Source organism: Lissotriton vulgaris, chromosome 10 (genome assembly GCF_964263255.1).
Source record: "Lissotriton vulgaris chromosome 10, aLisVul1.2, whole genome shotgun sequence".
NCBI lineage: Eukaryota > Metazoa > Chordata > Amphibia > Caudata > Salamandridae > Lissotriton > Lissotriton vulgaris.
This window is the reverse complement of record NC_141698.1, coordinates 28,899,594-28,912,036: the sequence shown is the minus strand read 5'-3', so window position 1 is coordinate 28,912,036 and position 12,443 is coordinate 28,899,594. Positions and strand designations below refer to the sequence as shown.

At 52.3% G+C, this 12,443-nt stretch overlaps 1 protein-coding gene across 2 annotated transcripts in view; it reads left to right on the top strand.

The window, feature by feature from the left end:
* Nucleotides 1-202: 202 nt before the first annotated feature.
* LOC147684397 (uncharacterized) overlaps nt 203-12,443 on the top strand; it is a 118,100-nt gene continuing 105,859 nt past the window's right edge. Inside the window, exon 1 of one of the 2 annotated variants that reach the window (XM_086940324.1) lies at nt 203-514. In XM_086940324.1, coding sequence (XP_086796450.1) covers nt 241-514 — 274 coding nt within the window. In that variant the 5' untranslated portion in view covers nt 203-240. The remainder of the gene's footprint in view (nt 515-12,443) is intronic. The other variant, XM_086940325.1, reaches the window with a different exon arrangement.

Here is a 12,443-nt window from a genome sequence, read left to right as displayed (position 1 = left end):
GGTGAGAATCGCCACTCCTGCTACATCCTGCTGTTTCTCAGCTCTCACTGAAGAACTCGTGCTGTGCACGGCTTTGCACGTTAGTTTCGTGCAGCGCTGCTGGCTGATTTATCGGAGGCGCCTCGCCTTAGATAAATCGGTGTGCACAAGATCACACGCTTTCTCTTTGTCTTCTGGGGAAGCCGGGATAATTAACCGCAAGCCCACTTCTAAAACTAGCCTGGGCTTTTGGGGGTTGGTATGTGCGCGTGGGCCACCGATACTCAGCCCACTCGGCTTCGGGTGCTTTCACTTTCGCCGGTGCTCGCTGCTGCGCATCCGAGGGGGCGGCATTTCCCGTCCGAGGCCGTGGGAAGAGGAGTCGGATCCCCGGGCGCGGGGACGGTGCCAGGACCCGGGATGGACGCGCGCGCGCTGACCGACGACCTGCTGGCGGTGGGCAGTCTGTCCAGCCGGGCAGCTCAGCTCAGGTGGTACTTGGAGCAGGAGGGCGCCGCGCAGAGACTGCCACCGGGTAAGCAGGGCGGGAAGGAGGGAGGTGCCGTGCCCCCTGCACTCACACTGAAGCCCCCACCCGGGCCTGGGGAGGTCTCCAAGCCATGGAACCACCTTTGCATTCTGGTGCTTGTGGGTTTAGTTTTCTTGAGGGCTTCGCAAGAAACATGGATGCTCCCCCCTTGGAACGGATCCGAAGTAACACTGAACCAGCGGGTGAGGTCGACACTCGCCCGGGGAGCAGGGTGTGGGACGTCTTTCTTTAGTCCAGTTCTCGATTATTGTCTTTTTCCATCCATCCTTCCATTTTTCTTTCTCTCATCTTTTTCTCAGTCCTCTTCCACCCATTCATCCTTCTTTCCTTCTATTATTTTGTGCCTGTCTTTTCCCCTCCTTCCTTCCATCCATAATTCATCCATCCTTCTTTTCTCCATCCGCCCGTCTCTCCACCCTTCTTTCCTTCCCTCCATCATCTGACCTGCTCCCCTTCCTTCTCCATATCCACCCTTCTCTCAGGCATCCCTCACTTCTCCATTGATACATCTGTCCCTCTCTCCTCCCACCCAGCCATCCCTAGCTCCATCCACCCACTCATCTCTGTGTCTGTCCCTCCGTCCACCCTTCTCTCATCCACCCCTTCAATCTAAACTCTTTCCATTTGTCCCCTGTCCGGCGATCCATCCTTCTCTCCATCCACCTACCCCTCCACTTCTCATCCTCCTCTCCGTCCATGCTTCCCTCCATCCACCTACCTACCCCTCTAGCTCTCATCCTCCTCTCCGTCCATGCTTCCCTCCATCCACCTACCTACCCCTCTACCTCTCATCCTCCTCTCCATCCATGCTTCCCTCCATCCACCTACCTACCCCTCTACCTCTCATCCTCCTCTCCGTCCATGCTTCACTCCACCCACCTACCCACCCCTCTACCTCTCATCCTCCACTCCGTCCATGCTTCCCTCCATCCACCTACCTACCCCTCTACCTCTCATCATCCTCTCCGTCCATGCTTCCCTCCATCCACCTACCTACCCCTCTACCTCTCATCCTCCTCTCCATCCATGCTTCCCTCCATCCACCTACCTACCCCTCTACCTCCTCTCCGTCCATGCTTCACTCCACCCACCTACCTACCCCTCTACCTCTTATCATCCTCTCCATCCATGCTTCCCTCCATCCACCTACCCGTCTACCTCCTATTCTCCTCTCCATCCATGCTTCCCTCTACCCACGTACCTCTCTACATCTCATCCTCCTCCCTGTTCATGCTTCCCTCTATCCACCTACCCTTCTATCTCTTAGCCTCCTCTTCGTCCATGCTTCCCTCCTCCACCTAACCCTCCACCGCTCATCCTCCTCTCCATCCATGCTTCCCTCTATCCACCTACCCCTCTACCTCTCATCCTCCTCTTCATCCATGCTTCCCTCTATCCACCTACCCCTCTACCTCTCATCCTCCTCTTCGTCCATGCTTCCCTCCTCCACCTACCCCTCTACCTCTCATCCTCCTCTTCATCCATGCTTCCCTCTATCCACCTACCCCTCTACCTCTTATCCTCCTCTTCATCCATGCTTCCCTCCATCCACCTACCCCTCTACTCCTTATCATGATCTCCATCCATGCTTCCCTCCATCCACCTACCCTTCTACCTCTTATCATCCTCTCTATCCATGCTTCCCTGCATCCACCTACCCCCTCTACATCTCATCATTCTCTCCGTCCATGCTTTCCTCTATCCACCTACATCTCTACATATCATCCTCCTCTCCGTTCATGCTTCCCTCCATCCACCTACCCTTCTATCTCTTAGCCTCCTCTTCGGCCATGCTTCCCTTCATCTACCTACCCCTCTGCTTCTCATCCTCTTCTTCGTACATGCTTCCCTCCATCCATCTACCCCTCTCCTCCTCCTCTCCATCCATGCTTCCTTCTATCCACCTACCCTTCTACCCCTCTCCTCCTCCTCTCCATCCATGCTTCCCTCCATCCACCTACCCTTCTATCTCTTATCCTCCTCTCCGTCCATGCTTCCCTGCATCCACATACCCCTCTACATCTCATCATCCTCTCTGTCCATGCTTCCCTCCATCCACCTACTCTTCTGTCTCTTATCCTCCTCCCTGTCCATGCTTCCCTTCATCCACCTACCCCGCTGCTTCTCATCCTCCTCTTCGTCCATGCTTCCCTCCTCCACCTTCCCCTCTACCGCTCATCCTCCTCTCCGTCCATGCTTCCCTCAATCCACATACCCTTCTACCTCTTATCATCCTCTCCATCCATGCTTCCCTCCATTCCACCTACCTTTCTACCTCTTATCATCCTTTCCATCCATGCTTCCCTCCATTCACCTATCCCTCTACCTCTTATCCTCCTCTACATCCATGCTTCCCTGCATCCACCTACCCCTCTACATCTCATCCTCCTCTCTGTTCATGCTTCCCTCCATCCACCTACCCTTCTACCTCTCATCCTCCTCTTCGTCCATGCTTCCCTCCATTCACCTACCCCTCTACCTCTCATCCTCCTCTCCGTCCATGCTTCCCTCCATCCACCTACCCCTCTCATCCACCTCTCCGTCCATGCTTCCCTCCATCCACCTACCCATCTACCTCTCATCCTCCTGTCCATGTTTCCCTCAATCCAATCTACCTACCTCTCTACCTCTTATCCTTCTCCCGTCCATGCTTCCCTCCATCCTCCTACCCCTCGACCACATCCACCTCTCCGTCCATGCTTCCCTCTATCCACCTACCCCTCTACATCTCATCCTCCTCTCCGTTCATGCTTTTCTCCATCCACCTACTCTTCTGTCTCTTATCCTCCTCTCTGTCCATGCTTCCCTTCATCCACCTACCCCTCTGCTTCTCATCCTCCTCTTCGTCCATGCTTCCCTCCATCCACCTACCCCTCTCCTCCACCTCTCCGTCCATGCTTCCCTCCATCCACCTACCTCTCATCCTCCTCTCCGTCCATGCTTCCCTCAATCCACATACCCTTCTACCTCTTATCATCCTCTCCATCCATGCTTCCCTCCATTCCACCTACCTTTCTACCTCTTATCATCTTTTCCATCCATGCTTCCCTGCATCCACCTACCCCTCTACATCTCATCCTCCTCTCTGTTCATGCTTCAAGTTCAAGTTCAAGTTTAGCATTTGTATAGCGCACCACTCACCCAGAGGGTCTCAAGGCCCTTGAGGGAGGGGGGTACTTACTTATCGAATATCCAAGTTTTTAGTTGTTTTCTGAAGGAAAGGTGGTTCTGTGTAAGGCGGAGGTGGGTGGGGAGAGAATTCCTGGTTTTGGCCACTAAGTAGGAGAAGGATCTTCCCCCCATGGTGGATCTATGGATGCGTGGAATTGCGGCGAGGGCTTGATTGGACGATCGTAGATGGCGGGTGGGGGTGTAAAAGGACAGGTGCGTGTTGAGGCATTTGGGTCCTAGGTCGTAGAGGGCTTTGTGTGCGTGGGTGAGGAGACGGAACGTTATTCTCTTGTTGATGGGGAGCCAGTGGAGGTCTTTCTGGTGACCGGAAATGTGAGCTTGGCGGGGGATGTCTAGTAGGAGTCTGGCTGAGGCGTTTTGGATGCGTTGGAGTTTTTTCTGTAGTTTGGCTGTGGTTCCGGCGTAAAGGGTGTTTCCGTAGTCCAGTCGGCTTGTGACCAGTGCGTGGGTGACCTTCTTTCTTGTTTCGGTGGGGATCCAATGGAAGTTTTTTTTGAGCATACGTAGGATGTTGAAGCAGGATGATGAGACGGCCATCCACCTACCCCTCTAACTCTTATCCTCCTCTCCGTCCATGCATCCCTTCATCCACCTACCCCTCTGCTTCTCATCCGCCTCTTCGTCCATGCTTTCCTCCATTCACCTACCCCTCTACCTCTTATCCTCCTGTCCCGTCCATGTTTCCCTCAATCCAATCTACCTACCCCTCTACCTCTTATCAGGGGCGGCTCTAGGCTCATGGTGGCCCTGTGCAGGGAGCGTAGGCAGGGGGCCCTGGAAGAGGGGGTCCGGGCGGGGCGGAGCGCGGAGGCCAGTGAAGAGGGGGGGTCAGGGTGTTTGAAAGTGGAACAGAGCCGGAGCCCGCCAAATCCCTGCCAGGGGCCGCCATGCAAATATGAAATATTTTAAGGATATATATTGGCATTGTTGCCCCTGGGGTTTGGTGGCCCTGTGCAGGTGCACAGCTTGCACATGCCTAAGGCCGCCCCTGCCACCCCACTCAATCCAACCCACTCTACCCCAATCCAATGCCCCTCAATCCACTCCAACCCACTCCACCCTATTCCATCACCCTCCACTCCACTCTATGCCACTTCACCCTTCGACACTGCACTGTATGACAGACTCTGCCCATGAACCACTGAACTCCACTTCGGCTACTTCACTCTACGACAACAAACCTAGTCAACGACATTCTCCTCCCACCACTTCATTCTAGGACTCTCCACACCACTCACCTTTAGCCATGCTGAACAGCAGCCACAGTGGTGTACAACATGGCTAAAACACAGTGGCAAAGCCAACAGCTCTAGTATAGGAGAGACCTATTGGCTTTGACAGTGCTTGTCTCATGTTGCAGCGCGCCTGCCCTTAGTTACGCCTTTAGGTACGGTGCCTTCATATTGTTACATTTAGAAGCCATGAGCATTCATGACAAGGAGAAGGGAGCCTCGCGAGGAGCGCCTGGGGCACGCTTTATTTGTGGCTCCGGTGGGGTGACCGTGTCGGAAGAGCGCAATGCCCCGCTTGTGGGGAAAGGGAAAAGTTCGGTGATGGTGGGGGGCTTTAAACTGACCCTGTGTGTACACTTTTCTACAACGTTCTCGTGACCTATCATGGTACCCAGCTCCCTAGGGAGAGGCGGACGCCAGCCGGGAACACTCTGGAACCGGGAAGGAGGCGGGGACGGGAAGTGGATGAGGGACGGCGGGGCAGGAAACAGTCCTCGGTGAATTCCCGTTTCCAAGAAAGGGCTTTCTGCTGAGAGGGCATTTTCGCGCGCCACGAGAAAGCTGTGGTTAACGTTTAAGGGGGTGTCTCTGTAGTGTCACCGGCGTCTTGCTGTGGCATACTCTCCCACCCGCCCCTCGCCCATAAAATCCTCCAGCGCACATTTTTGGGACAGCTTCAGTGTCCCCCGAGGCTGTCCTCGCATCGCCCCTAGCATACCGCCGCAGACTCCCCAGATCCCCGTCACGCCACGTGGAGACGAGCTCGGAGCTGCGGGGTCGGTCGTGTAAAAGCCGGGAATGGAGAGTAGGGGTGTTCAGGGGCTGGTGGGAGAAGTTGTAAAGACATAACTAGTTCTGGCTAGACGGTAGGGGTAAGATGGGCCGGTGGCGGGCAGGCATGTCTTTTATCTCTTAGTCCTCGAATCATAGGTATTCTTTTTATAGCTTCAGTGGTTCTCATTTTATGGACCTTGTGAGAATGAACGTCCGAGTTGGTCCGCTAGAATCTCATCACACGAAGAACTTTGGGTATAGTTGCAGTTATAATGCGTCCAGGGTCAGGCATTATAACTACAACTATATCCAAAGTTCCCCGTGTGATGAAATTACACCATGTGGTTAGTGTTGCCTAGCTTTATACTCATCATGACCAGTATTTTAATGTCCCTGTAGAAGAAAAAATAGGAAAATCACCCGAAGTCGGTATATTGTTCCTTTATCAGTACATACTTTAAACAGCAAATATAAGAAAAAACGTGAAGGCATGTTCTGAAGCTTCATGAATGAACCCTGACTTATAATGAAAGGAAACCGAGGAGAACCATGTTAAATATGAACAGGCTACGTTGGGGTCAGGGACATCTAGACGCTATTGCTGCTCTGTGAGCTTGTGGGGGGGGGGGGGGGGGGGATATGGGGGAGCTGGGGGACCGGGGCTGCAGGAATCGCATGAGAATTTGTCATCAAATATCTATGTTTTTACTGGTGCGATATATACTGCTTAACGTCACTGTGATTTTCTTTAAATCATAAGCGATCATTTTTTTTTTAAATGAACAGAGGATTTCATATAAAGTTCTGCTGTAGTTTAATGTACAGCCCTTTGCGGAATCGTAAAACGTGAGCAGGTGACTGATATATTTTTCGGGGAAAAGGTAGCAATCCCACCACTGGTCCGTGTAAGTGAGTGACTGTCGTATCTCTACTTCCTCAGTGTCCGCCCCAGATGAGGTGGCGACTGTGACCCGGAAGGCCTTGCTTCTCCCGCACTGTGCCCCATTCTACCATCGCTCCCATCGGGTTCTCTAGAAGATGAAGGGCTTCTTCCCTCAAAATGCATTCAGCCATTTGCCCCTCTGCCGAAGTCCCCTAGAAGGCATGAAAGATAACTCTTAGTGTGAACGCCACACCCATTCAGTTATTGGCCTCTCTATGTAGGTATCCATATGTAAAAGAGAAGGAAGTGTAGCGTTTGTGCCCATTCATCCAATGGCTCAATTTTGTAGGGATCTTGTTGCAAACGAGTGGAAAATACGATTTTCTTGCGATTCATTCCTTGCCCTGGCTTTTTTGGGACCACTCTGCGAGAGAAAAAGTAGGGCTAATCCTCTATACACATTCATTCCCTCGTCTCTCATGTTAGTGCTCTCTCTCCGAATGAGAAAGGAGTACAGCTCACATGCCCATTAAATCTCTGGCACAAAAAACCCTTTACTTGCCTCTGTGGCCAGACACCTCTGAAGGCCACGAGAGGCTGAAAGTTACTGAGCGAAAACGGAAGACAGACTAGTAATTCTACCAACTATAGGTCTTCGTGTTAAATAATCAACATACTTGTCCATAACATTACACTAAATGCAGAATGTCGCAGCATAGAGTCCAAATTCTTCAATTTGTATTGCTAGGGAGCTTGGTGCCTCATGGCATCAGGCCACAAGGTGTCCTGGGCAGTGTTTACATTCCTCCATGACACAGGGATGCCCTTTGCCCTCTCTGATGGGTAGTGCAGAGCACCTCTGCACAGGTACTGAAGTAATGGTAGCTTCCATCCCCCTGGCAGTCCATGGCTTAATTGGCAACAACTATCTCGACAGTGTGACCAGGGCACAGATTAATAATAAGACCAGGGCATTTGTGTAAGAGGAAGTAATGCTACCCCCCGCCCCCGGCACTGAAGCCGTAGCTCCAGCTACACAAAAGGTCTCTGTGGTACTTTTAGAAATGGGGATCTCTAGTTGGCAGCGGCTGGCGCCGAGAACCAAATAGGGATCCTTCTTCCTAAGTCAGAGTAAGGGGGCTACACCCTTTGATATCCCCTGCTCAACCCTGTGGTAACGTAGCACGAGCAGCCAGGCCTATCTCAGAGGCAGTGTGTGAAGTATTTATGACCATACACAATAACGCAGGGAAGATGCTACAAACGGACACCACTAGCAGTTATAGAAAGATTGCTATCTTTATATAGACTGAACACAACAAGCATTTGCAATGCAATAGGTCTCGCATTTACCCGAGTTTAAGCTATTGGCATTGTAAATGACAATGCCTTTTATTTGTTTTAAAAACCAAAACATAAATAAAAGGCAATGTCATTTACAATACCAATAGATTAAACTTGCGTTAATGCGAGACCTATTGCATTGCAAATGCTTGTTAGCTTGATGCATCTATGCCTATGTATACTTCAAAGAATTGGTAACAGTAGGTAACAGAACAACAGTGCTATCAAGCCACACCTAAAAATGGTTGCAATCAACTTTTACTTCCAATTTTATCCTTGTGACTGGGTGTAAAATCCCAGCCTAGTTGATTTCTTCGGCGTGACTGCGTTGTGTTATTGCATTTCCTAATAACTTGCCCTTCAACATTGTGATTAACAACTGATTTTATGCACGAAAGGCCATGTGGTGAACCTGTTCAAAACTGTATAAAAATGATAATGTAAAAAAAAGAAAGTGTCATCAAACAGTGTAAATTGCTCTTTTATTGGGTTGCATGCATTACAAATATCTCTGATCGGATGCTCTGTATGGCTGCACAACTTAAAGTAGAAAAGACCAACTTCCCCAAATTACAAGTATTGGCATCTTCTGTTTTTTCCTCTCCGTAACGCAAGATAACACTGGCTTAGACATCATATGACCTTTCCCTATTTCTGTCTCTGATCTCTGCTTCCCCTTAGGGAGGAAAGGAAACCATGACATGTTACTGTAAGGATGAAAATCCCCAGCTGACTGTGCTGGTAGTCCCCTTTTGTTTTGTTCATGCAGAACCCCTGTATTTTCATGTTTTACTCAGTTTGGGGGGGGGGGGGGGGCGCTAATTCCAATGTACACCCATATTATGAACCTAGCTCTTCTGGGAACATTAGGGACACCACCCCAGTGGTGCACCGTAAGAGCGGGGAGACACCGAACCGACCAGCCCTTCAGGGCAGGGGTAACCAGGGATCGTTTTAGGTCTCACCTAGGCAACGCAGGCGTCGTCTCTTTAAGACATGCAGTATCTAGGATATGGGCTTGAAAAGGTCCATTTTTTTCATTGGTTCCTGTCCTTTAGAAATGCGTGTTTTTCATTGGTGAATACACTTAGTAGACCCTCCTTTTGGGATTTTGTATCCTTCTACAAGGACTGACCCTCTTACATGTGTTCTTACTGTTCAAGTTATTTATACTTCGAGAGAACTCTGGGGCATATTAGCAAAGAATAGCAATATTTATTGCAAAATGCGCTAATCACTGCCTATCGCTGGATATGTTAGTGGAGAAAACATGCTATTAGCAACGTTTTTATCCATTGTGCTAAAATATCCAGCGATAGCGGCGAAACGCGTGAATATCGCTGGAAATCCAGCGATATTTACGCATTAACGCCAATGGAGACTTAACCTGACAATCCACCTCCCATTGGAAAAACAGGTAAGTCATGTTTTTAGCAGGCGTTAGCTTATAGCGATAATCGCACGTAGCGTGATTTTTTTTAATCGCTTCGCCTGCCTTGCTAATAGGCGATGGCTGTGTTAGCGACTGCTTTCAGTCGCTAACAGTTTGGGTACGCCCACTTTGCATGTCATCAGCGATAAATATCGCTGACATGCTAAGTGGGCCTCAAACCGGTCGCTATCGCCCGAAAGCTGTCGCTAACTGCTGTTAGCGACAGCTTGCTGATAGGGCAATAAAAATATCGCCGCTTTAGTGGCAAGAAATGGTGCTAAAGCGGCGATATGGCCTTTTCTAATATGCTCCTCTGTTTTTAGTTGGTCTGCCTCTTTGCTCATTATTTGTTCTGTTTACTTGTGCAATGAAACAGGTCATTTCATTTGCTTGCCGGGTGCCTCCCCCTCACCCCTCCACAACACTGCTTTGGTCTCTTATCTCCCTGCCTCCCCTCGCCCCTCCCACAACACTGCTTGCAGGCCCCCACCACCCCTCTGAGGCCACTGCTGTTTTGCTCGTTTGGTTAATTTACACAGTCTCCCCCACCTCCATGCACGACATGACATGACACTCCTTGCCTTCCCACAAGATTGCTGCTTTGAATTCTTATGTTATTTTAAATGAGTCCCTTTTATTTATATAGCGCACCTATCCATGCGGCTAATGTGGAGCCAACACCAGACTCGAACACGAATCCTCAGCTTCCCAGTCTGAAGCTCTCACCTCTGTGCCATATCCTTTCCCCAGCCATGTTGCAGGGTGCAGTAACATACGTGGCCAAAAGAGGTCCCAAGGGACACCTAGCGACAGCATATGACACTGCAGCCTCACTCAATCAATCAATCACAGACATTTATAGAGCGCACTACTTACCCGGAGGGTCTCAAGGCGCTTGGGGGGGGGCTTGGGGGGGGGGGGGTGCTGCTACTGCTCGAATAGCCAGGTCTTGAGCTTCTTCCTGAAGGAGAGGTGGTCTTGGGTCAGGCGCAGGTCGGTCGGGAGGGAGTTCCAGGTCTTGGCGGCCAGGTAGGAGAAGGACCTTCCTCCTGTTGTCGTTCTTCGGATGCGGGGGACGGCGGCGAGGGCGTGGCTGGCTGATCGGAGATGACGTTTGGGAGCGTAGAAGTTGATGCGGTTGTTGAGGTAGCTCGGGCCTTGATCGTGTAGGGCTTTGTGTGCGTGGGTGAGGAGGCGGAACGTGATTCTTTTGTTGACGGGGAGCCAATGCAGGTCTCTCAGATGTCCGGAGATGTGGCTGTGTCGAGGGATGTCGAGGATGAGTCTGGCTGAGGCGTTCTGGATCCGCTGGAGTCTCTTCTGGAGCTTGGCGGTGGTTCCGGCGTAGAGGGCGTTGCCGTAGTCCAGTCGGCTGGTGACGAGGGCCTGGGTGACCGTCTTCCTGGTCTCGGTGGGGATCCACCGGAAGATCTTCCGTAGCATGCGCAGGATGTTGAAGCATGACGAGGAGACAGCGTTGACTTGTCTGGTCATGGTGAGGGAGGAGTCCAAGATGAAGCCCAGGTTGCGTGCGTGGTCTGTCGGTTTAGGTGCGGTGCCCAGGGCGGGGGGCCACCAGGAGTCGTCCCAGGCGGAGGGCGAGGAGCCCAGGATGAGGACTTCCGTCTTGTCTGAGTTCAGTTTCAGGCGGCTGGTCGTCATCCACTCGGCTACGTCTTTCATCCCTTCGTGAAGGTTGGCTCTGGCGGCGGCGGGGTCGTTGGTCAGGGAGAGGATCAGCTGGGTGTCGTCAGCGTAGGAGATGATGTTGAGGTGTTGGCGTGCGATGGCCGCGAGGGGGCTCATGTAGACGTTGAAGAAGGTGGGGCTCAGCGAGGATCCTTGAGGGACGCCGCAGATGACTTCGGTGGCCTCTGACTTGTACGGTGGTAGACGGACTCTCTGTGTCCTTCCGTCGAGGAAGGAGATGATCCATTCCAGTGCCTTCTCCTGGATTCCGACGTAGCTGAGGCGCTGCACTAGGGTGCGGTGGCAGACAGTGTCGAATGCCGCGGAGAGGTCTAGGAGGAAGAGGGCCGCTGTTTCTCCGTTGTCCATCAGGGCTCGGATGTCATCGGTGGCAGCGATGAGGGCGGTCTCGGTGCTGTGGTTGGCTCGGAAGCCAGACTGTGAGGGGTCGAGGGATCCATTCGTCTCGAGGAAGGCGGCCAGCTGTTTGTTGACGGTCTTCTCGATGACTTTGGCTGGGAACGGGAGGAGCGAGATGGGGCGGTAATTCTTGAGTTCGGTGGGGTCCGCTGTAGGTTTCTTTAGTAGGGCGCTGAGTTCGGCGTGCTTCCAGCTCTCCGGGAAGGTGGCGGTGTCAAAGGAGGTGTTGATGATGTCCCGCAGGTGGGGTGCGATGACAGCGTCGGCCTTGTTGAAGACGTGGTGAGGGCAGGGGTCGGTCGGAGATCCGGAGTGGATGGAATTCATCATGCGGATGGTGTCTTCGGTGCTGATCGGGGTCCAGGCGTGGAGGGTGGTGGTGGGGGGCGGTGGTTCGGTCGTGGCGTGCGTCGGTTGAGTGCTGAAGCTGTTGTGTATGTCCGCGATCTTGTTGTGGAAGTAGGAGGCGAGGGAATTGCAGAGGTCTTGCGAAGGGGTGATGTCGTTGTTTCCGGCGTTGGGGTTGGAGAGCTCTTTCACGATGTTGAAGAGTTCCTTGCAATTGTGTGCGTTGTTGTCCAGCCGGTCCTTGAATGCAGTTTTCTTGGTGGCGCGGATCAGTTGGTGGTGCTTCCGGGTTGGCAAGCTTGAGGGCGGTCATGTTGTCCGGTGTTGATTCCCTTCTCCAGGCTTTCTCGAGGGCTCGGCAATTCTTCTTGGAGCTCTTGAGTTCGTCGGTGAACCATGGGGCCTTCTTGCTGCCGGGTCTGCTGGGCGGGGTCCTCAGTGGGGCGAGTTCGTCCGCGCAGTTGCTGATCCACTTCGTGAGGTTGTCGGCGGCCTGGCTGGGGTTCGCTGAGCTGGCGGGAGGGTGCTGGCTCAGGGAAGCGGCGAGCTGGTCGGCTGTGATCTTGTTCCAGCTTCTTCGAGCAACCTGTTGCTGGTGGT